This window comes from Ascaphus truei, chromosome 17 (assembly GCF_040206685.1).
Source record: "Ascaphus truei isolate aAscTru1 chromosome 17, aAscTru1.hap1, whole genome shotgun sequence".
Lineage (NCBI taxonomy): Eukaryota > Metazoa > Chordata > Amphibia > Anura > Ascaphidae > Ascaphus > Ascaphus truei.
This window is the reverse complement of record NC_134499.1, coordinates 31015772-31041409: the sequence shown is the minus strand read 5'-3', so window position 1 is coordinate 31041409 and position 25638 is coordinate 31015772. Positions and strand designations below refer to the sequence as shown.

At 47.3% G+C, this 25638-nt stretch overlaps 2 protein-coding genes across 8 annotated transcripts in view; both read left to right on the top strand.

Annotated features, from left to right (window-relative positions):
* Positions 1-2304, top strand: part of ALDH1L1 (aldehyde dehydrogenase 1 family member L1) — a 108870-nt gene extending 106566 nt beyond the window's left edge. For all 4 annotated transcript variants that reach the window (XM_075574611.1, XM_075574610.1, XM_075574613.1 and 1 more), the window contains one exon: positions 1346-2304. In XM_075574611.1, coding sequence (XP_075430726.1) covers positions 1346-1401 — 56 coding nt within the window. In that variant the 3' untranslated portion in view covers positions 1402-2304. The remainder of the gene's footprint in view (positions 1-1345) is intronic.
* A 1472-nt stretch (positions 2305-3776) lies between these two features.
* SLC41A3 (solute carrier family 41 member 3) overlaps positions 3777-25638 on the top strand; it is a 34358-nt gene continuing 12496 nt past the window's right edge. The window contains exons 1-6 of one of the 4 annotated variants that reach the window (XM_075574591.1): positions 3786-3909; positions 9911-9995; positions 12909-13239; positions 19842-19949; positions 20748-20819; positions 24595-24739. In XM_075574591.1, coding sequence (XP_075430706.1) covers positions 12949-13239; positions 19842-19949; positions 20748-20819; positions 24595-24739 — 616 coding nt within the window. In that variant the 5' untranslated portion in view covers positions 3786-3909; positions 9911-9995; positions 12909-12948. Of the gene's footprint in view, positions 3910-5689; positions 5846-9910; positions 9996-12908; positions 13240-19841; positions 19950-20747; positions 20820-24594; positions 24740-25638 lie in introns of those variants that run through there. The other 3 variants (XM_075574592.1, XM_075574594.1, XM_075574595.1) reach the window with 3 other exon arrangements.

Sequence of the window (25638 nt, the reverse complement as noted above, 5' to 3'; positions counted from 1 at the left end):
ACCTTCTAGTGACTGGTACTCAGCAATACTGACCTCTGGATGCGAGCCTGGTCTCACCAAGCCAAAGCCACACATGTCCAACGTTATTCAATTTGCGGTCCGTGCCCATATCCCTTTATTTGCCATTGTATGGCAGGCCCCTTTGGCAGCAAATGAGCAAAGAGGAACCAGAAAATAGTAAATGCTTAATAAGGGAATGCTGACACGTTCCTAAACTTTCCTACATGCAGTGCAAAAGGGGTTTCAAAATATATTCTGTGTGCAGAACAAGGTTTTGGATTTCAGAGCCAGGCAGCTGGATTTAGAATTCCAACTGCAGGAGTTGTATTACCTTAACCCTCTGAAGTGTGGGGATGCTCTTAATCCAGCTACCATTTTAAAGGGAAAAAAATGTTTTGGGGAGAAACCAGAGGAAAAGGAAATGTGAACGTAAAATGTATTCTTTTAAAAAAAAAAACGGTACTGTAACACGGACTTATCCCTGGTGAAGAAACTATCTCTAAAATCCAGCAGGGATCTGGTTAAGTGCAGCAGGCAGTTAACCAGACTCCATCTGGCCAATTAAGTCTGTAAGAAAAGCCTCCTGTTGGAAACAGGAGTGAGATTCCTTAGCTCACATTTGGGCTGACAGAAGGAGAGCAGAGAAGCCTGCACCCAGACACTATCTTGAGCACAAAGGCTGTGCTGAGGACAAGACACCCAGAGACCTATATTTCCTGGACACGAGAGGGCCCAGGAACCTGCCAGAGACTGACATGGAGGGCCACCTGCTTAAGGTACCTCCTGAGACTTTGGGGTGATAGGCTGGTAATGGGAATGTCCCTCCAGTTCTGCAGATAGGGTCTGGGGAAGTAAGTTAGGCCTTACAAAGGGATAGGGTTTGTTATTTTGTTGTTTTTGTATGTTTTGCCTGGATAAAGGAACAGGCTCAATAAAGCCAAGATATCATTTAAGCCAAATCAGTCTCCATTATATGCACACAGGGGTACCCACCCATTCAACATTCATATGATGTGCCAACTCCATGTGGTTGTCCAGTGAATAGTGACATTTTCTGTTGTTTACTGTAATCATTGCCTTTCTTTTTGATACTGCGCCAAACAGGACGTTTCCTGTGTGTGTCTCATTTTTCGGGATGCTAAAAATGTTTTTGATTCGTTTTACAGGAAGTGGTGGTCTGGCTGCCTATGATAACACTTTTATTCTGAAGAGAAATGTAAAATACAATATGGAAAAGGATGGACGAATATTTTCTTAGGAATCATTTCTTACAAACTGTGCAGGTTGAAACCTTAGTGATGTGTATTCCGCCGATAAGAGAAATGACTCCTGTCTGTGTTTTTAGGCGAGGAAGCCCTGAATGAGTATTTAAAGACCAAAGCTGTCACTATCGAGTACTAGAGATACACAGCCGGCTGCCCATCGGAGAGAAGATGAGAAAAACCAAATGAGAAACCCACTAATCCGGGGAATCATTAGAGAAGAGAACACTGTGCACCAATCAGAACTTTACACAAACTGCAACAATCTAAATGTTTTTTAATTCCCGAACGGAGATATAAAGGCTGGGGGTATAGGGGGATCCCATGTGAAGGGATGAACCTAAAAGGGGGGTGGGGGGCTCATTTGTACATCCACTGCTGGAATCTTGATATCTGCATCGTGTACATTGGGAAACGTGGGGGGAGAGTCTGTGAATGGAGTTGAGAATGTATTTTGTCTTTGCTATTCCTGAAGGGAGAATTGGAGGACAACTTATCATGAACCAAAATGACACCGCAGCTGAGGGGGAAATTGGGAATCTCACGTGTGTGCAAGACGGAGCGTGTTGTTATTTCTCAATTATATTATCATTTCTGTAATCTTTACAAAGCCATTGCTGATTTGTGATCAGATAAGATGAGGAGCTGACATTTTTGGCTGGTTGTGTAAATTATCCGGGGGCAGTAGAAGGATCAGCATTGTGAAGAAGCCGAACCCTGCAACACGTTGCAAAGAAATATAATAACATGTACAAGGATGCACACAGACGTCTCTGGCAGTGAAGGGGTTATTTCGGTGTTAACGCCTGTTAGAATTTTCACGGGTGTGTTGTTCGCACAGCTGACTTTGTATATAGGGTGGGCACTTTCACGGGGTGTTTTTCTTTTTGTAACAAATTATGGAAATAGACGCAAGATGAGCACAAATTTATTTTCACAATTTGGTCGAACTTTTTGCAAAAGTTTGTGAGTTTTATCTATTTGCAAAACTCAAATGTTTACCCATTTCATTAAAAAGGACAGAAATCCCTGAATCTCAGAATGAGCCTTTCCTGGGGTTTGGGTGGAATTTTGCTCAGATTTCAAAGGTCGTTGCGAAGATCGACTTGAACTTCCAAACTCCGAGTTTGAACTCGCCCATCTTATTATACAAACAGGATTATTTATTTGTTTTTTTTTTTCTAAATGATTTTTTTTCTGATGTAACCACTGAGCTGTGCATCTTTCTGTATAGATCTTGAGGTCCGAATCTAGTTCATTAATACCTAGGGTTGCCAGGTGGCTTCTCCAAAACTACTGGACACAATGGTGAAAGGTGCGACGCACTCGAGACCAACACACACCCCTCTCACCGCTCCATGCTGTTTCCTCTTCTCCTTGGCCCACCCCCAGGCTCCTGACACCTCCTCCTGATTGGCTGTCGCTGTGTAATGCAGCCAATCAGGATGGAGGAAGATGCCCAGCCCCCTAGCAGCAGCCCTGCTGTCTCCCTGCTCAGGGAAATCCCGCAGCCCCCCAAACCGCTCAGGTCACTATATCCAGAGAGGTAATACCAGACACATACATGTCCAGTATTGCCTCTCATTTTTTACTGGGCAGAGTCCAAATACAGGACAGTCCGATTCAATACTGGACACCTGGCAACCCTAATTTAATACCATATGTGAAAAGTCCAGTGCCCTGCGTAGAATATCCGGGCGAGGTAAAGCAGAGCACTGCAAAGAACAGTTCTGTAATGTATTTAGCAGTTTTGTGGAACCCTGGGGTTCAGCCAGAGATTCACAAATGTGATATTGGCTGACATTTTATTTAAGCCCTAATACATTGATGTTGACCTGCTCTTAATTTAATTATTAAAAAAGGTTAACAAATGTAATACGTTGCTATGACAAATTATAATTAACATTGAAAGCCGTACGTTTCGTTGGAGGACATAAGCCATACCAAGCAATCGTATTTTTCCCACACAGGATAAATACAGTAAGTTGGCGGTTTGAGAGTTAACAAAACACAGAACCCCACCAAGCTCTTTTTGGGAACCCCGGTTTGAGAGTTACCATACGTGTGTGAAGGGATCCAGGGTTCTTAAAAGGTACAAAACCAGAATTGCAATCAGGGCTGGAATAATTCACGAATAAATACTTTAACACACAAAAAGAAGAACAGCAACATGGCAATAAAAAGGCCTCCAGCCCTAATATATCTTGCCTTGCAGACAAGTCCCACACTTTCTCAGCTTTTACGTTACTAAACATTTTCAGTCAAAGACTGAGCCACTGATTGAGCCACCTGTTCTGAAGCTGGGATATCCTGAAAACCGGACCTGTTCGTGGCCCTTGAGGACTGGAGCTGGCCACTCCTGCCCTGGTGTCTCCAAAACCTCGTGTTTCCCCCCGACCACATTTCCACCACTCTCTCAACGTCAGGTGAAGAGAATGCCAAGCTGGCAGAAATTGAATCCCGGCTATTCTAGAAGTGACGTTGAGGTGCCCCCAGCAGGCAGCAGCTGTACTGTTTCGTCACTGTCACTCTGACGGTCCTGGTCATTAGGCTCATAACTGTTATATCGTTCGAGAAGTCCGCAGGGGCGAATTAGCCCAGGCTTTTCTGGACCGTATGAAGCAGTCAATACCAGCGACACATCCAGGTAATGTTAACCTGAATATATCCCATTGTATTGTATTGTATGTCTTTATTTATATAGCGCCATAAATGTACATAGCGCTTCACAGTAGTAATACATATATAAATAACAAATAATATAAATCAGGTCATGGGAATAAGTGCTCCAGACATAAAAGTAACATTAAGGAAGAGGAGTCCCTGCTCCGAGGAGCTTACAATCTAATTGCTTGTAACGTTCCACTCTGGGCCAATGCATGTGCAGCTAATGTAGTCTGTAATGTTTATTGGCTTGTGTTTGGAGTTTTGACATATTATGGAAGCCAAGTTAAACTTCTTTCAATTAGCTTCTAGAATATGACACATGGGTTATTTTCATCCCATTAAACAAACTTTGCTAAAGTCTCCCCAACGCCGGAACCCGTGTAAAAAAAAAAACAGCCTGAGATTTATCTCAGGGAAAACGCCACGTGCTTTCAATGGGAGCCTTTTACTTTGCGCAATCAGGTGCTGTTTTTTTGCACTGGATTTGTCCCAATTTTGCAGCCTAGAGACTTTGGTTAACACATAGCCCTGCAAGCTATCTACAGGTCTGGGTATCAAACTGCCAGAATAGGGGCCTTTTGTATTAAACTGTGCTAAGTTATAAAACACCTTATGGTTCATTCAATTCATTGGGCTGTAAGGTGTCGTATGCCTTAGCACTGCTTAGTAGACATGGCTTTGGGTATTTTAATGGTAAAATGACCTGAAGAGTGATCATGAAATGTGTGTCTGATTTTTTGCATTGGCTTTGCGAGTCTTGTTCTGATATGCGGTTACACGGAGCAGTTAGGGGGAGAAGGATAATTATATGACATTAATGAATGAATTTGCGCTGTTCTTCTAAACTTGTTGTGGGTAATTACTTTTTTAGGGGGTCTTGTATTACCACATGAATGTTAAATTCACAGCAAGACATTTCCATCCTGTGTCCCTTGCACACGGTGTGTATATAGTGTGTATGATGCACCTTGTAGGTATGTAACACAGTGTGTGTGGTGCACACTCAGTGTGTCTGTAGTCAGTCGGTGTGTGTGTCTCTCTGTAGTCAGTCAGTGTATGTAGTGGGTGGGTGTGTCAGTGTGTTTCTCAGTCAGTGTGTATGTGTTGGATCTGTGTGTGTGTGTGTTTCTCAGTCAGTGTGTGTCACACTGGTTGGATGTGTAAGTAATGGGTGGGTGTGTCACACTTGTTGGATGTGCATGTAATGGGTGGGTGTGTTACACTGGGTGGGTGTGTCACACTGGTTGGATGTGCATGTAATGCGTGGGTGTGTTACACTGGGTGGGTGTGTCACACTGGTTGGATGTGCATGTAATGGGTGGGTGTGTTACACTAGGTGGGTGTGTCACACTGGTTGTATGTGTAGGTAATGGGTGTGTTACACTGGGTGGGTGTGTCACACTGGTTGGATGTGCATGTAATGCGTGGGTGTGTTACACTGGGTGGGTGTGTCACACTGGTTGGATGTGCATGTAATGGGTGGGTGTGTTACACTAGGTGGGTGTGTCACACTGGTTGGATGTGTAGGTAATGGGTGGGTGTGTCACACTGGGTGGGTGTGTCACACTGGGTGGGTGTGTATGTAATGGGTGGGTGTGTTACACTAGGTGGGTGTGTCACACTGGTTGGATGTGCATGTAAGGGGTGGGTGTGTTACACTAGGTGGGTGTGTCACACTGGTTGGATGTGTAGGTAATGGGTGGGTGTGCATGTAATGTGTGGGTGTGTCACACTGGGTGGGTTTGTATGTAATGTGTGGGTGTCATACAGAGACCGGGCGGAGTTTCCTTCTCCGGCGCCTTCCCTCGGCGCCTCCTCTCAGCGCTATGCGGGTGCAGATCCCCGGCCTGGGGGACCCCTCTACCCGGTTCACACACACCCTACCCGGTTCACACACACCCTACCCGGGATTGCGGGTAAGTCGGGAGAGGCGGGGAGGAGAAGTGACAACTCTGACGTGGCACAGAATGTTTCGTAACCCGTCCAAAGGGGGTCACCCCCTCCCTCCTGAGCATCCAAAGGGGGTCACCCCCCTCCCACCTGAGCATCCAAAGGGGGTCACCCCCCTCCCACCTGAGCATCCAAAAGGGAACCACCCCTCTCCCACCTGAGCATCCACAGGGGGTCACCCCCCTCCCACCTGAGCATCCAAAGGGGGTCACCCCCTTCCCACCTGAGCATCCAAAGGGGATCACCCCCTCCCACCTGAGCATCCAAAGGGGGTCACCCCCTTCCCACCTGAGCATCCAAAGCGGGTCACCCCCTTCCCACCTGAGCATCCAAAGCGGGTCACCCCCTCCCACCTGAGCATCCAAAGGGGGTCACCCCCCTCCCACCTGAGCATCCAAAGGGGATCACCCCCCTCCCACCTGAGCATCCAAAGGGGGTCACCCCCTTCCCACCTGAGCATCCAAAGCGGGTCACCCCCTCCCACCTGAGCATCCAAAGGGGGTCACCCCCCTCCCACCTGAGCATCCAAAGGGGGTCACCCCCCTCCCACCTGAGCATCCAAAAGGGAACCACCCCTCTCCCACCTGAGCATCCAAAAGGGAACCAGCCCTCTCCCACCTGAGCATCCAAAGGGGGTCACCCCCCTCCCACCTGAGCATCCAAAAGGGAACCACCCCTCTCCCACCTGAGCATCCAAAGGGGGTCACCCCCTCCCACCTGAGCATCCAAAGGGGGTCACCCCCCTCCCACCTGAACATCCAAAGGGGGTCACCCTTCTCCCACCTGAGCATCCAAAGGGGGTCACCCCCTCCCACCTGAGCAACCAAAGGGGGTCACCCCCTCCCACCTGAGCATCCAAAGGGGGTCACCCCCCTCCCACCTGAGCATCCAAAGGGGGTCACCCCCTCCCACCTGAGCATCCAAAGGGGGTCACCCCACTCCCACCTGAGCATCCAAAGGGGGTCACCCCTCTCCCACCTGAACATCCAAAGGGGGTCACCCCCTCCCACCTGAACATCCAAAGGGGGTCACCCCCTCCCACCTGAGCATCCAAAGGGGGTCACCCCCCTCCCACCTGAGCATCCAAAGGGGGTCACCCCCCTCCCACCTGAGCATCCAAAGGGGGTCACCCCCCTCCCACTTGAGCATCCAAAGGGGGTCACCCCCCTCCCACCTGAGCATCCAAAGGGGGTCACCCCCCTCCCACTTGAGCATCCAAAGGGGGTCACCCCCTCCCACCTGAGCATCCAAAGGGGGTCACCCCTCTCCCACCTGAGCATCCAAAGGGGGTCACCCCTCTCCCACCTGAGCATCCAAAGGGGGTCACCCCTCTCCCACCTGAACATCCAAAGGGGGTCACCCCCCTCCCACCTGAGCATCCAAAGGGGGTCACCCCTCTCCCACCTGAGAATCCAAAGGGGGTCACCCCTCTCCCATCTGAGCATCCAAAGGGGGTCACCCCCCTCCCACCTGAGAATCCAAAGGGGGTCACCCCTCTACCACCTGAGCATCCAAAAGGGGGTCACCCCTCTCCCACCCTGAGCACCCAGAGGATCTCACCTAATCAGCTGCTTTATTGCACCGCACACAGGGGAGTGCTGTGTATTGATGACATCCAAAAGATGTCAGCTTCCAGGACTCCAAAAAAGTGAGATTTGGAGACTGAAGCCCCCAACATAATAATTTCATGGAGAAATGCTGACTTCCAATTGTCAAATTCCCCTAAGCACTCTGACTCCCCGACCCCCTGAAAGTGACGTGCCACCCTGCACCCAACTAATCACAAGCACAGATTTAGGGGCTCTGGACAGCTGCAGTTTTACCTGCTGGGGGAGCGCAGGGCTAAAGTATGACGTTATTATTATGGGCCCGGTCCACAGAGGTCCGGTAACGCCACACGAATAATAAGGACAGGCGCTGTCAGGAGGAACACCTCTTCCGCATATTATTAGCACTAACGGCTGTTATTGTTAACGCAAGGCCCTTTCCAGCTGAAAACAGCACTAAACATGGCCCATAAGACCACTACCTTCCAGTGCCGAAAAGACACACCACCCATTCTGTTGAATGCATGATGAGGCGTAGTCTGGAATAGCAGTGCTTAGTGCACATGTGCCTGCAGTGAATAGACATGCAAATAATTGCTCTTCAGGAACAAGCCGTACAATGTATTGGTAATACTGATTTAGTTAACACCGCGTTTACCAGACGTTAACTTTCATTTCCGCTCTGGGGAAAATTCTCAATTTTTCATAAACCAGTTGTGCATTTAATTGAAGGTGCTGTGTTATCTAAAAAGCTTTAGTAAAATTAGGAAGTCAAAATACTCTATAAAAAAAAAAAATATATATGAATCCTTTTTGGGCCTGAAAGTACAGCAAAGCAATGGGTTTCAGGTCCAAACGCCAGATAAAGGGTTAATCGCTAAGCTTTGACGTTTTTTCCTTTGAACAGTACAGGGCAAATCAATGCAGGAAAGATAAAAACGTAACAAAAAATTGGGCTTTTATATAGTTTATAGAAATATATATCCAGGGTCAATACAAGGTACTTGTAAGATGTTACTCCCCAATGCTGTACAAGGTACACAGCGTCATCCACTGAATTTCCAGAGGAGATTTCACCAGCAGCAGGAGAGTGGTAATGGGACAATTGCTCCCCGTGAAGGTTGTGATGGCGGATACAGGAGATACGTATAAAGCAGTCGTCCCGCATTGATTTATTATTATTATTTTTTTCACCCTTGGAACCTCTAAAACCAAACCACATTATTATCACCAAATCCAGAGCTCCCTGGGCCAATAGGAAGCTGCAACATCATCGGTTGCGTTTTCCGATTGGACGGCGGTTGAACCCCTCATGCATTTATAGAGATGTGAGCATGTCTCCACATTTGCTTTGTAACCTTTTTTAAAAATATATATTTTTTGCAGTTTTCTCTTAAATTGGCAATTTTTGGCAATTTTCCGTTTGCTCCGAATTTGATACATTTCGCCAGAACTTAGCGAATGTGGCAGCACATTTCAGTGTATAAAGGGCTTGGTGACCAATTCCGCCTGCTTCAGCGAAAATTGAACACATTTCTAATTGTTTACCGTGCGTAATCCTGCTTATCACCATGCACAGGAATTCAAACCAAAATGTGACTATTTAATGTGCGTTCCCCTGAGTCAGTGTAAATATAATTCTAGTATCAGTTTCTAGCCCGGGGGGGCTCAACTCCAGTCCTCAAGATCCCCCAACAGGTCAGGTTTTAAGGACATCCCTGCTTCAGCACAGATGGCTCAGTCAAAGTTTGAGCCACGTGTGCTGAAGCTGGGATATCCATAAAACCCGACCTGTTTTGGGGTCTTGAGGCCTGGAGTTGAGAACCTCTGATGATTTTAGCTGAGTTAAACTTTCGTGAACGTTAAAGTCGGTGGTCTTATGTAGGGTCACCGTGTGATTGTACTGGGCGGGGCGGGGAGGGGTGTTGAGGAGGGGTACAGATTACCAATACTTATTTATTTACAGGTCTACAGCACTGCTAATTTCTTTTTGTTACGCACTTGCAGCCACACTTTTTTTTGTTGACAAAATTGTCTTTGTGTTCGGAAACCTCTCTAAGCATAAATATGATGTCTTTCAAAAACAGCATTTTTTTCACAATGTTTAAGAAACGTAGAATTATTTTAATGGCAGGCACAGTACCAGTACTTTTAATGACACTTCCACCACTGAAGGTGTTTTTTTTTAACTACAATGTTATTGTTGCTTGTGAAAAACGCTGTAAATCCCATTACACATTGTGCTCAACAGATTCACGCAAACTTTCCAGAGCTATGCCTGACATTTTTCCAATAACGCCCTCTTTTTCTTCCTCTATAAATAAGTGTATACGCAGGCTCACAAACCTGCTGCCTTTGTGTGAGCCTTGTTATCTCTCATGCGTGTCCTGTAGAGATGTCTGTGAGTGTCTTTAATCTTTTTATCTGATACAGTAACTTTTAGTACCTTTAATACATTTGCTCTGTTATTTTTTCATTTTGAAGCTGATACAGAATATCAAGGAGGAGATCGCTAAGCGATTCATGAATACATTGGTTTATTCAACACGCCAGGAAACAAATAGAACTTGTGAGTGTATTAGATTTCTCTTATATCTGCTATGTATTTTGGAAAGCTGTTTGTCTGTTCACTCAAGCTGCCGTTTTAAAAAATATATATATATTTTTTTTCCCCCATTCAATATGTGCATCAATACAATCTGCACACTGCAAGTGATTAGCTAAGCTGCAGATCAATCTGTTCTCCTGTAATCGATCGCTTGCTCCTGGTTATTTAATTCAGTTCTTGCACAGCATTGTGGGCAATGTAGTTCTGGAATATGATTGACTGGGCAGTTACTAGATACAATTGGTTCAATGCCAGAAAGTGGGCGGGGCTCAAGAGCCAGAGCCTATCAGAAGGGGAAGGGGTGGTCACTTTGGAAATGATTCCTACAGTAGAAACATTAAAAATGTCTTTAAAACATTTTTTTTTTTTTAAATGCTACAAGTATTTTCTAATAGTACAGAACTGATTTATTACAAACACCCATGTAGGATATCGCTTGAACTGCTGCTTTAAGATACTGTAACCACATTTTGCATGACGGTTCCTGAGATCAAGGAGCAGGATTTTGTCTGTTTGGATACAATTGGACGCCATTTTGAATCAAGATGGCGGACTGAACCGTTCAAAACTGCACTGATTTTAACCAAATTCGGCAGGATTGTAAGTAGCTGGGCTGAATATAGAAAATCTATGTTTTGCAAATTGGCCGACTACATGTAGGATGCTCCAGAGTGGGAACTGTAAAAAATGTGCGTGTTTTTGCACCTGATGGAAAAACCCAAAAATATAATTTACAATAAAAATACATAACATATATTTTTTTTTCATTAAGAAACTAAAAAATGTAAATGATCCATTTATAAATCTCAGTATTTTCCGGTTCATTATAATTGCCGAACAACACCGGCTACTTTCACCCAGTCTCCCATATTTCTCAGGAAGCCCATATCACACTATGTAGGGTTTTCGCTCTGTTCCCTATGAGATATTGCGCCCCTGAATTAGGTTTGGAAGCGTAATAAGACATCCTGGGGCGTCTTTCACAATGGAGCAGCATCTCTCATAAGGACCATAGGATATTATTATAACTTCTCATTGCGGGACCTTCCGATTCTGTGTGAAGCTACCTGCGCTGTGTTCTCTGCCTTTTATTGCGCTGTGTACGCACCGAGGCTGCTGCGGTATAAACAGGTGTGTGAATATTTTTATCCTGCGAGGTCATTTAACGCTGCCTCTTTCTGTGGAATGAAGGCGCTGGCAGCAGAACAGTCCGTGCAAAGATATTATTATCAGACATCACAAAGCAGCATGGTATATTGGACTGCAAGAAGATGACTTGGTGTAATTCGTTACAGGTGTGTGTGTGTGTGTGTGTGTGTGTGTGTGTGTGTGTGTGTGTGTGTGTGTATATGTGTGTGCATAAAGATGAGTGTGAAGCATCTTTCAGTATTAATCTACTTTGCTCAAATTGCTCTCCATTCTCATCATATCTGGGCTTGGAGAGCATCAATTAGGTGGCGTTATAAGACACCCAGATTATGATAGGAGCTGGATAACTGGATCACTGTGCATGTTTTTACCCCATGTACAAGTGTAAACATTGGCACTAGTCTGATGGACAAGAATCACTGTTTTTTTATTTAGAATACAAGAGTATCTCTATTTTTTTAAATTTTATTTACAAACCTGACTTCGTTTTAAATAAATGAAGATATTTATTTGGGGGAAAAAAGGCTATTTTCTCTGCTATTTTTAGAGCATAAAGAGGTTAATATTAGTTTTGTTTATTTGTAAAGCGCCAACACATCTCGCAGCGCGGTATAATAGGTGTGCAGAGTGATGTATATTGCATGAACAGAGTGACCTACAGCAGGGGTGCGCAAACGTTTTGCCTTGTGGCCACCTGCCTGCTCTCCCCCACTGCTCGTGCCCCCCCCCCTTACCTGGCCTTAAGCGTCAAATGACGCTGCGGCGTCACGTGACCCCACAGCATCATTTGACGGGCGCGTTGCCATGGCGATGAAGCCGACTGAGTCACGGTAAGTGAAGTTGCAGAGGGCAATCGCGGTCCCCCGGGATTTAATTTAAATGCCATGGGGAAGACCGCAGGGGCCTCTGAAACAGCCGCGCCCCCCCCCAAAAAAACCTCGCGCCCCCCCCCCCAGTTTGCATACCCCTGACTTACAGTACATGTAAGGCCAAACAAGTGCAAACAGATAAAAAAGGTAATAAGGGCCCTGCCTGTGAGAGCTTACAATCTAGACCAGGGGGGCGCAAACTTTTTTCCCTGCGCCCCCCTGACGGCTGTCCCCTCACTCCCGCGCCCCCCCCAACCCCAACTTACCCGCGTTCCGGCGTAATGACGTCACGTTGCCATAGCAACGTGACGTCACATGACCTCGCAGCGTCATTTTGACGCCGCGTTGCCATGGCGACGCAGGGAGGAAGCCGCCGGAGCCACGGTAAGTTAGGTTTACAGAGGCCCTGCAGCTCCCCCGGCACTTAATTTAAGTGCCTTCGGGAAGCGCGCGGGGCCTCTGTAAACCCCGCGCCCCCCGTCGGCAGTGTCGCGCCCCACAGTTTGCGCACCGCTGATCTAGACCACAGGTAGCCAACTCCAGTCCTCAAGGTCCACCAACAGGACATGTTTCAAGGATATCCCTGCTTCAGCACAGGTGGTCCTGTTGGTGGCCCTTGAAGACTGGAGTTGACTACTCAGAAACTAAAGAATTCAAGCAGTAGCTTATTATGAATAAATGCCCGTGTCGGCACCTTGGGTACAGTGTAAGTATTCGTATAAGAAAAATGATTATAAATAGTGTACAAAACCCTTTCTAACATGAGGTCCAAAGAGCTGTTTGTCCGGTTCCCAATCTCCTGGGATCGGTCACAGCGACCACTTTAGGTAAATAGTATTCTTGCTTATCTCTGCAGTCTGACGTTGCCAGGAGCCCCGGCGTGCGCTGAAGTCAGGATGAAGGGCGAGGATACCCGGCAGAGGAAAAAAGAAAGCCGTGCCAGGAACGGCGATCGCTCCAGGCAGAGGGCAAAGAACAAGAGCAGGCACAGCGACGGCAAAGCCGGCAGCCGGGATGGGGAGGAAGAGGTCCCTCTGATCCCAGAAAAACGCCCGCCGGAGAGGAAGGCGCCCATGGCCAAGCCCGGGGAAGAGTCGGCGTTCTCCATCACGCTGCAGGTGCTGCTCCCGTACCTGTTGGCCGGGCTGGGCATGGTGATGGCTGGGATGGTGCTGGATGTGGTGCAGGTAAGTCCATGTTTTGCTCTCTCATGGGTGGCCAAATTCAGTCCTCAAGGGCCACCAGCTGGTCAGGTTGGCAGGATATCCCTGCTTCAGCACAGGTGGCTCAGTCTTTGACTGAGCAACTGATTAAGCCACCTGTGCTGAAGCAGGAATATCCTGAAAACCTGACCTGTTGGTGGCCCTTGAGGACAGGAGTTGGCCAGATGGTTAAACTGTCATGGTACTAACAATTCTACATCTTTTTTTTTAGACCAGACCCAGTATAACAATTAAAAAATATATATATTATTAAGTCAATTGGACCACTTTCTGCAAAGCTTTGTGGTATGGAGGTCCCATGGGATGAAAGCACTCGGGTGTGGAACAACTTATTCAACCCCCCTTTTTACCCCGTCAATGCTGGAGGGGTTTGCATAGCTTTGCAATGCGTTGCAGACCCTTCTAGCAGCACAAGGGTTAACATCCGTTGCCAGGTCCCAAATATATTTCATAGAATAAAGCTCATGGAATATACAATATATACAGATATTGGCCGCCTGAATTATTGATCCAGCTCTGCGGGATCTGTGTCTCTTTCCCAGTGTGTTTCACCCTGTGGGTGACACAGGAGAGCAGGTCACTCTGCACTCGCCCATCAGATAAACACGCAGTGGGCGGCTTGTCCTCCCGCCGGTGAGTTCTCAGCACAGGATAGTAGGGGAGAACATATACTGAGCTGTTCTGGTTATTACACTGCGAGGGTTGGTTCCCAAAGACTCTCCAAAATTCACTTTGAGCCAGTTGAGTCCTGCAGTCTGTGACTCATGTCTGTGCTGCATGGTTCTCTTTAGACCCAGATCTGGTACTTGGTATCGTTCCAGAGCTAATTTTGACTCCAGAAACATTACTAAAATACAGCCCTTCCAGGCCTCCCTCACCACGTTTTCCACCATGATTCTAATTTGCACACTTTTTATATCCCGACTCAATCTCCCCTCCAGTCCATCCTAAATACTGCTACCTGGCTCATCTACACCTCCCCAACTGCTCATGTTCTGCTGCTTCACTAGATCCCGACACTGTCTCCCCATAGCCAGCAGAATCGGGTTTCTGGTTCTCACACACACAGATATCTGACACCGTCCCCTCTCTACATTTCCAATCTAATCCCCAAGTCCTCTCCCACACCAAGTCTCCTCTCGGCTCATGTCCTACGGGTCTCTCTTCTTCTGTAAGGATTCTGCCCGATCCGTGCCGGGTTTTGCTGCAGTTCGGGTTTTCCAGGTTGCCTGCCCTTTTTGCTCAGTTCGGCCATTTTGTTTACTGGCAGCATGCTATGTAAGGCTGCAGTTCCCAGTGGGAGTCGCCGAGGAAGGTTCTAAGTTTTGCAGCTCCTGTTGGTCTTTGCTGTCACGCCTTTGCCTTTTGCTGTTCGGATTCCCTTGTTGCTGACCCCAGGCTGTGACCCCGACTTGGCTGCTTTCCGCCTGCCCTGAACTTTTGGCTGTTGCCTGGACTTCACACCACTGCACCCAGCACTGACCTCTGCCTGCTTACTGACTACGGATACTCTAACAGGACTCAGTCCCTGGGCTCTGGTCGGTTATTCTGCATCCCTACCCCAGCCCCGCGGGTCCGCTTCCTGATTCAAGACGAGCACCGTCACATCTTCTCCCTTTGCTTCCTCTCATTCCCACCTCCAAGCTATCTCCGAGGCTGCACCCCAACTGTGGACCTCCTTACCCCACGCCATCAGACTCAACCAACATCATTCACAAAAGCAAACGTTCCCTCAAAACAACGACTATAAAGAGGTAGACCCAGCATCCTGCTGACAAATCTATGGTTAATACCATGGTGAGTGGTCTTCTACACCTACCTGTCCCTGTGTCATCACTGTCCCATTCCTTTTAGATTGTTAGATTATGGGGGTAGGGTTCGCCTTACTTATTGTTTCATTATATTTCAAGTTGTATGTATATTTTGTGTTGTTCGTGTCCTTACCATCACATTGTACTGCGCTTCGGAATATGTTGGCGCCATACATATGAGACAGTAATACACACACACACACACACACACACACACACACACACACACACACACACAAAGAATAACCAGCTATTCGTGAGGTGGCCCCACAACTTCATGGTTTTATTTATCACGACTTGTTTGTCCAAAGTATTCTGCAAAAGGTTTAGAAACCAGGACTGGACCTTTTTTATACCAATCACATAAAACACGTAACCGGGCGCCAATCCATGAAATCGCTTCTCCGTAATATTACTTCTTACTCAAACTAGAAAGTATCAACTCCATGGAGCTCTGAGCTGCAAGTTTGGGGTGAAAGACATGGGGGTTCGTTTTTAGGACCAAGTCCTCCATTATTCCGTATCACATACAGCCGGTTCTCGTAGAGATTGTAGAGCTGCTCTGTGTCTGACGGAAATTCATCTCGAAAGTGGCAACAGCCACCAAATCTGTGAATCTCCATTCCGTGTGTTCTTCACTTTGCCTTATATCCAACAAGTCTCATAACTAGAAAATATGTGGAGAGAATACCCGGTAATCTTCTTGGGATAGTCCTGTTATTTAGGGATTATTAACCCCTTCCTATGTAATGAGCTGGTGGCCTTTCTGGCAGTAAAGAGGGTTATTGTAGCAACTGAGTGACAGAATGGATTTATACCAAGAGTCTAATTTAGTGACAGAGAGAACCTGAAGACCATTAATCTTCCCCTCTCACTGCAGGTAATAGTAGGGACCTGGATGGTCTGTCTCCCATTAGAAGGTGAGAAGAGGTTTCTTAGTGATAAAGAACACTGTCTTCGGAATAGGATAACTGGACTGAAATCCTGTTGGCAGCTCATTGGGCAAGTGATAGGGTGAAGTATTGTTAATTTCCTCTTGATAGATTACTTCGTGCATTAGAGTCACATAACCGTGAGGCTGTTCGCTCTTTAGTTTGATAGCACAAATACTTTAAATAAACTCCCACAATGAGAATTCTTATCTCGGCTTTTGTAAACTAGCTCAGGGATCAAGTGATGACCGCAGATAAGAGTCTGCTGGGGCTGATTGGCTGGTCCTGTGAACATGGTGCAGAGATATAGTGCTGGGACAATAATGATATCGGTAGCTGAGCTCAAGCCAGCCATGGGCAAGCACAAATCCCGATCCCCTCCGCGAGTTTCCTCTCTCTATCTGACGGACAATCCTTCACTGACATCCAGCTGATGTATTTAAAGAGGTGAAGAAAAGTATCGAAACAAGGCATGGAACGGCTTGGGAAATGACGCTGAAGGAGAGATATGGAGCGGAGTTCAGCACTGGTGGAGCGGAGTGCAGCGGTTTTATCTGGTATAACCACATGGTGAGTCCTATGCAGAAAGGGCAAGTCACTTTTAAGTATTATACCCGCACCCGACTTGCTACCATTTATCAATCATCCCATAGGCCAGAGCTAGTCTGTTCTTGTTTTTCTTTTGTTTTTTTGTACTATATTTTTCCAGCAAACATCTCCAGAATCTCCTGTCTCAGCAGTTACACATTCCATGGGGTGTCCAGGAAAGAGGAGATTTGTGTTTCCACTGGATTGTCGCTGCTTATTCCTGAGCACTGTCTTGTCCTCTGGTGAGGGTTTTGAGTTACAATGTTACAGCACTAGGTTGTTCCCAGCACTCAAGATGAAGATCTGCTAAAGAGGAACAAGTCCTCATTCAAGCTGGCTCCCAAGGCTGTGGGGCATACCCTCTGGGATGCTGCACTCCTGAGTATGGGATAAGAGAGAGAGACATGGTGATCACTCCAGCTGGAACTGGAGACTTGCTACCATGAGAAGCTGCCGAGTGGTTTCAAGCTTACACGGTCACCCAATGCTTCCTCCCGGAGATATGGTGCTCCAAGACTACCCAAGTGTTTGTGCTTCTACTCTTGGCTGGGCTGGGCATGGTGGCAGCCGGCCTGCTGATGGACATGGTGCAGGTATGTAAGGCTGACGGGACATCCAATATAGTGTGTGTGCAGCGCACAGCCAAGAAAGGGGATGAGGAGCAGGTCTGGCAAAAAATCTTTATTTTGAGTCCATAAAAACGGGGGTTACAACCTTCAACGCGTTTCGTGCACCGCAGGCACTTTATCAAGTGGGGATAAAGTGCCTGCGGTGCACGAAACGCGTTGAAGGTTGTAACCCCTGTTTTTATGGACTCAAAATAAAGTTTTTTTGCCAGACCTGCTCCTCATCCCCTTTCTTGGCTGTGCGCTGCACACACACTATATTGGATGTCCCTTACCAGGATACAGCTGCACGCTGATGGAGATAGCTACTGGAGGCTTTAATCTGTGAGTACTTTACCTGAGGCCAGCCCAATGAGGTAAAGGAGGGTGTCTTTGTGCACCTACCCCTACCTTCAGGGTGACTAGAGCCCCATTATAGGTTTTTGTACTACTTATAGTTACTGATCACTCCCCAGTCAGATCTCATTCTCCCTTTATTAACATATAGGTCCGTGTACTCTGAGCACCATATTGCCACCAATGTAAGGCTGACGGGACTGATTGCCATTTAATTAGTAGACTCCTTCTTGTCTTTTTCAGACTGTCACATAATACATTAGTAATGATCCACTCTAACAATGACAGAGAGAGAGACTACCCTCCTTTACAGCAAGCTATAAACATCCTGTATTCATTAGACTGCATGTATAGACCCTTCCCAGTCTCCTCCTGAGAGAGCGCGAGGTAATCCCATAACAAGTAGGTAATTATACTCTGTTACACAATAACAGTGACAGAGCTTTCACTTTTCATCGCATGTTATACACTGTCTGGAGTGGACTGATGTTCCTCTGTTTCTGAAGATGCATTTGTCTCTCGGCTCTTCTATTCACTCATTCATTTACTGCTTCACATTCATGCTCTGAATCTACAGCTACACATTCTTCTGCTTTTCTATGTGTGCTCCGCTCAGATATAGCCCTGCTGTCTGCCACTGCAATCCTTAGATTGTAAGCTCTTCTGGTTAGGACTTTTCCCCCCTCAAACTGTTACTTTCGCCTGTAGCACTTACCCTTGTAACACTGTTGACCTCTATCACAAAATGTCACTTAGATTGTAAGCTCTTCGGGGGCAGGGACTCCTGTTCCTAATGTCACTTTTATGCTTATTCCCATTATGTGATATATTATAATGTCACGAGTATTACTGCTCTGACGCGCTATGTACATGGATGGCGCTATACAGATAAAGATATACATACTGTACATGTTGAGTACACCTATGTGTTTCAACTACTGATACGCTGCAACACATTAGTATAATAGATAAGCATCTTAGTCTTTATTCATGTTGCAAGGACGTAAAAACACTGTGCTAGTATATTAGGAACATGATATTATTACCGTTATAAGGATAGACTGATAACATTTATAGAGCAGGCCCAGGACGTTGATGGATTTGCACATTATTATATTGCTTTGTACAGCGTTTCTGGTCCCACTGGCTGTTGCAGGTTTTTTTTCTTGTAGACTTTACTGGCAAACACCGAATCTTATATTGCACTTTTATACAAACCTGCTGCTGCCTGGGAACTCTTGTCCTTTTAACCCCGCAGCTGCCAGGCGGGGCTTTGTAGAGGGGTGCTGTTGTTTTGTATGGCAGATAGCACACAGTAATCTATAGCAAGAGTTTAGTCTAGGGGTAGGCAACTCCAGAACTCAAGGGCCACCACCAGGTCAGGTTTTCAGGATATCTCTGCTTCAGCACAGGTTGCTCAGGCTTTGACTGGCTAACTCCAGTCCCCAAGGGCCACCAACAGATCAGGGTTTATGGATATCCCTGCTTCAGCACAGACGGCTCACCGAGCCACCTGTGATGAAGCAGGGATATCCTGAAAACCTGACCTGTTGGTGGCCCTTGAGGACTGTAGTTGCCCACCCCTGGTTTAGTGGGTGAACATTTCACGCCCTTCCACACACTCACAGCCTACTTCATTATCTTGTGGGTCATGGACGCCAAGATATGAGGTCATTGGTGGTTTAAGAAAGATCCTTTATCCACAATATTCCATCTGGAGACAAGTACTGTATTTTGGTCGAAAGCCACTAAAAACGCTTGCTTTTCTCTAGATGTACTTACAAATGGATTGTGCAGGGAGATGATATTATATGAGAGCTGCCAATATTCAGAATTCAATTGAGTTCACACATTGTAGGAAGAGAAGTGATTTGCAGAGGAACCCAGGGATGAGGGGGTTTGTATATTACTCATAATATTCGGAAACACCCAGTTACACCAAGGACGTTCAAACCAGAAATATATTAACCTCCTTCTGCGACTTTGTCAAGCGATGCATTGAGGGCCCTGCAACTGAAGGGGTTAACCGGATTCCCCACAGGTTCTCACACTTGGTCTCTATCCCCTTCTAAAAAAATAAAAGAAATTGCCACGGGCCATTAATTGTGCATAAAAAGTTGTGGGTGCGTCAAACTCACGGCCAATGACCTGCCTTTCGACCGGATATACTGTACATAAAGCAAAGGCGAGGAGTTTGTGCCTTTCCATGCGACCTGCGCAAAAACAGCAGTGAGGTTTGGAAAAGTGACTGTCAATCTTTCTCTCTCTTTCAGCACTGGGATGTCTTCAAAACCATCACCGAGGTCTTTATCTTGGTCCCGGCTTTGGTGGGGCTCAAAGGGAACCTGGAAATGACCCTGGCATCTCGACTCTCCACTGCTGTAAGTATCCGAATGAATCAGTTTTAGCACTTGAAATGTGTTGGAAATGTCCGTAATCCACGTGGGGGGGGGGGGGGGGGGGCAACAGCAGTCCTCAAGGGCCACCAACCCTCAGTCGAAGACAGCACCGGTGGCTCTTCAGCACAGTTGGCTCCATCCGTGTCTTTGACTGAGCCATTGATTGAGCCACCTGTGCTGAAGCAGGGATATCCTGAAAACCCGACCTGTCGGTGGCCCTTGAGGACTGGAGATGGCTATCCCTGCCGTAATCTAACGGGTCCTTACAGCCACCTTGGACCAGTAGGAACTGTTGCTCTCTGTTAAACTTTGTATTTGATCACCAACCCAAGAAATGATACACTGATGGAGACCCAACCCGAAAATGCAGCGGAAATAGTAATATACCGTAATAATCACACTGTGATCAGCCACTTGAACACTTACATTGATACTCTGTATACACTTACTCTTACATCCCCTTCTGCCGGCACTGTATTTGTTTTAAATTGTCTGGTTACCTTCAGCCCCCTTACTGCCGGTGCGGCCAGCGCAGAATGTAAATTGCTGGGTATAGAGGTGGCACCATGTGAACAAAATAAGTGAATATTCAGCAGAATTGTATCATTCGTTAATAATAATATTATTAAGCATTATTTTTCATTTGAAAAATCGCAGGAGAGCTAAAAACGTTGTGCATGGATTTCACCCCAGAGGTGGCTGCTCTGAGATCTCCGGAGTGCATCTCTTCTTCTGCCCCCCACCCCGCCGGACTAACTTACATGATGTTTCTGCTTCCAGGCAAACACAGGTCAGATGGATAATCCCAAGGAGCGGTGGAAAATGGCTGTTAGCAACTTGGCATTAATTCAGGTTGGTGTTGCCCGAGGTTCCCAGGTTCTGTCCGGAGAGTTTTTATACTTGTGGGTCTCTGTCCGGTAACAGAAACAGCGCTAATGGATAATAAAATGTGAACTAAGTGAAATAATTAGTGCAAATTACAAACAACTGGCAGCCAGGTGAGGACTGACCGTACAGTCAGTAAAGAACCATGGAAAAAAAAGAAAAACCGGCGCCAAAAAATTAATGTCAATAAATTCCAAACCATAAAGGTGAAGTCCAATTGGAAGTCCTTAGATAAACAAAGGAATTGTGCTGACGACTCTCCTCCCAGACCGTGCAATGGAGAAAGAAAAAAGAAAACAGATTATGGTGCAGTATGCCAAATACTGTTGACTTAAAAACAGTACCAACTAACAGCACATAACAAATCTCTGTCCGGTGATACATTGTTGCTGTCGGTGACACTGGGTAGTGCCAGTGACATTCTGAGTTTGCATTTCAGTGCAATAGTCCAGGGGTACTGAACTCCAGCAAACAGGTCAGGTTTTCAGGGAATCAGAGCTTCAGCAAAGGTGGATCAATCAGAGGTTCAGTCAAAGACCGAGCTTCTGATTGAGCCACCTGTGCGGAAGCTGGGATATCCTGAAAACCTGACCTGTTGGGGGGGGGGGGGGGGGGGCGTGGGACAGTAGCCATGAATCCAGGCTATTGAGATGCTTTTTTTTTGAGGACTGAGTTATACGGTCGGTCGGTATTAACCTATCTGATTTAACAGCATTAGCAGGGGAAGAGGTGGCAGGGAGGCGTGGGCGAGAGCAGGTGTGTATATGGCGGGGTGCACGATTAGGAGAGAGAGAGAGAATATTATTTTTGTGCAGGTTTATCTTATTAAACAGACGTGCTGAACCCCACACTTTCACCTTTTCCGGATTTTATTTGAAGAAAAATGGATTTATGTTAAAAAGTTCTCTTTATAAACATCATGTGTGTAAGACACGTGCTGTGTGCATCCTGCTCCGTGCCGTGTACGCGGTGTGTACATTGTAACATCATGTGTGTAAGACACGTGCTGTGTGCATCCTGCTCCGTGCCGTGTACGCGGTGTGTACATTGTAACATGTGTGTAAGACACGTGCTGTGTGCATCCTGCTCCGTGCCGTGTACGCGGTGTGTACATTGTAACATCATGTGTGTAAGACACGTGCTGTGTGCATCCTGCTCCGTGCCATGTACGCGGTGTGTACATTGTAACATGTGTGTAAGACACGTGCTGTGTGCATCCTGCTCCGTGCCGTGTACGCGGTGTGTACATTGTAACGTGTGTGTAAGACACGTGCTGTGTGCATCCTGCTCCGTGGCGTGTACGCGGTGTGTACATTGTAACATGTGTGTAAGACACGTGCTCCGTGCATCCTGCTCCGTGCCGTGTACGCGGTGTGTACATTGTAACATGTGTGTAAGACACGTGCTGTGTGCATCCTGCTCCGTGCCGTGTACGCGGTGTGTACATTGTAACATGTGTGTAAGACACGTGCTGTGTGCATCCTGCTCCGTGCCGTGTACGCGGTGTGTACATTGTAACATGTGTGTAAGACACTTGCTGTGTGCATCCTGCTCCGTGCCGTGTACGCGGTGTGTACATTGTAACATGTGTGTAAGACACGTGCTGTGTGCATCCTGCTCCGTGCCGTGTACGCGGTGTGTACATTGTAACATCATGTGTGTAAGACACGTGCTGTGTGCATCCTGCTCCGTGCCGTGTACGCGGTGTGTACATTGTAACATGTGTGTAAGACACGTGCTGTGTGCATCCTGCTCCGTGCCGTGTACGCGGTGTGTACATTGTAACATCATGTGTGTAAGACACGTGCTGTGTGCATCCTGCTCCGTGCCATGTACGCGGTGTGTACATTGTAACATGTGTGTAAGACACGTGCTGTGTGCATCCTGCTCCGTGCCGTGTACGCGGTGTGTACATTGTAACGTGTGTGTAAGACACGTGCTGTGTGCATCCTGCTCCGTGGCGTGTACGCGGTGTGTACATTGTAACATGTGTGTAAGACACGTGCTCCGTGCATCCTGCTCCGTGCCGTGTACGCGGTGTGTACATTGTAACATGTGTGTAAGACACGTGCTGTGTGCATCCTGCTCCGTGCCGTGTACGCGGTGTGTACATTGTAACATCATGTGTGTAAGACACGTGCTGTGTGCATCCTGCTCCGTGCCGTGTACGCGGTGTGTACATTGTAACATGTGTGTAAGACACGTGCTGTGTGCATCCTGCTCCGTGCCGTGTACGCGGTGTGTACATTGTAACGTGTGGAAGACACGTGCTGTGTGCATCCTGCTCCGTGCCGTGTACGCGGTGTGTACATTGTAACATGTGTGTAAGACACGTGCTGTGTGCATCCTGCTCCGTGCCGTGTACGCGGTGTGTACATTGTAACATGTGTGTAAGACACGTGCTGTGTGCATCCTGCTCCGTGCCGTGTACGCGGTGTGTACATTGTAACATGTGTGTAAGACACTTGCTGTGTGCATCCTGCTCCGTGCCGTGTACGCGGTGTGTACATTGTAACATGTGTGTAAGACACGTGCTGTGTGCATCCTGCTCCGTGCCGTGTACGCGGTGTGTACATTGTAACATGTGTGTAAGACACGTGCTGTGTGCATCCTGCTCCGTGCCGTGTACGCGGTGTGTACATTGTAACATGTGTGTAAGACACGTGCTGTGTGCATCCTGCTCCGTGCCGTGTACGCGGTGTGTACATTGTAACATGTGTGTAAGACACGTGCTGTGTGCATCCTGCTCCGTGCCGTGTACGCGGTGTGTACATTGTAACATGTGTGTAAGACACTTGCTGTGTGCATCCTGCTCCGTGCCGTGTACGCGGTGTGTACATTGTAACATGTGTGTAAGACACGTGCTGTGTGCATCCTGCTCCGTGCAGTGTACGCGGTGTGTACATTGTAACATCATGTGTGTAAGACACGTGCTGTGTGCATCCTGCTCCGTGCCGTGTACGCGGTGTGTACATTGTAACATGTGTGTAAGACACGTGCTGTGTGCATCCTGCTCCGTGCCGTGTACGCGGTGTGTACATTGTAACATCATGTGTGTAAGACACGTGCTGTGTGCATCCTGCTCCGTGCCGTGTACGCGGTGTGTACATTGTAACGTGTGGAAGACACGTGCTGTGTGCATCCTGCTCCGTGCCGTGTACGCGGTGTGTACATTGTAACATGTGTGTAAGACACGTGCTGTGTGCATCCTGCTCCGTGGCGTGTACGCGGTGTGTACATTGTAACGTGTGGAAGACACGTGCTGTGTGCATCCTGCTCCGTGCCGTGTACGCGGTGTGTACATTGTAACATGTGTGTAAGACACGTGCTGTGTGTATCCTGCTCCGTGCCGTGTACGCGGTGTATACATTGTAACATCATGTGTGTAAGACACTTGCTGTGTGCATCCTGCTCCGTGCCGTGTACGCGGTGTGTACATTGTAACATGTGTGTAAGACACGTGCTGTGTGCATCCTGCTCCGTGCCGTGTACGCGGTGTGTACATTGTAACGTGTGGAAGACACGTGCTGTGTGCATCCTGCTCCGTGCCGTGTACGCGGTGTGTACATTGTAACATGTGTGTAAGACACGTGCTCCGTGCATCCTGCTCCGTGCCGTGTACGCGGTGTGTACATTGTAACATGTGTGTAAGACACTTGCTGTGTGCATCCTGCTCCGTGCCGTGTACGCGGTGTGTACATTGTAACATCATGCGTGGCCGTGTCACTTTGTTACCCGACAGGTTCAGGCCACTGTGGTCGGGCTCCTGGCCGCTATTGCTGCTGTCATTCTGGGTTCGCTGTCCAAAGGTTACGTGGAGCTGGACCAGGCGGCCGTTCTCTGCGCCAGCAGCGTCACCACGGCGTTCATCGCTGCGCTGTCGCTGGGTAAGATCCAGGACCTCCCTCCTCTCCCCGGGAACGAGGTCCCATCTCCTATCAGGAATAGTATCTCGCGAATCCATTCATTCTCCAGCTAGTGTCTGCATGCATCCGTTTATTCACAGAGCGTCTACAATCTACTCAGCGCTTTACACTTACAGTACAAGGGCAATAAATTACACACAATGGGGGTACGGGCAACATAAGGCAAAGGGAGACCCTGCCCTGAAGAGCTTACAATCTAAGTGGTATGTTGGGTGGGAAATGTGACAATTTGCAATCCACCCAATAATAATAATAATATCTTGCGCTGTGCATTTAATGATGGGGTCCTGTCTCATAGAGCTAGCAATCTAATTTTGATGCTGGGGGTCACCGGGAGATAAAGTGAATCGACCAAGGTAGAAGGTGGTGACCCTGGGATTCGACCTGGGGGTCACCCTCACATTGGTGCCTGACTTTAATGAAATGATGTGCGTTCTAATCCAGAATCCCAAACCAGCATTCCTCACTGGGATTACCCACAGATCCTGCTGGTTCCCGCTGGATTTACATCATCGGCTGAGTCCACGGAGCTGTTAACGGGTCACTAGGCTTAGTCACGTTATCAAGGCGATACTGAGCCGCGATAACACAATACAACAGGGACCTAGAGACAAACCCTCACTCAGCCTATGGGTTAATCCAAGGGAGGCCTACTCCAGCGCTCAAGGGCCACCAACAGGTCAGGTTTTCAGGATATCCCTGCTTCAGCACTGGTGGCTCAGAATAAATAAAAGTATTTCAAAAGTTGTCTTCATTGGCCAGGCACACGCGTTATAAGTGAAACTTCTGCGTGGTTTGACGCTCTCAAAAGTGTTTCATGCCATAATTATCATAAACATGAAAGTACAATTTGATTGAAA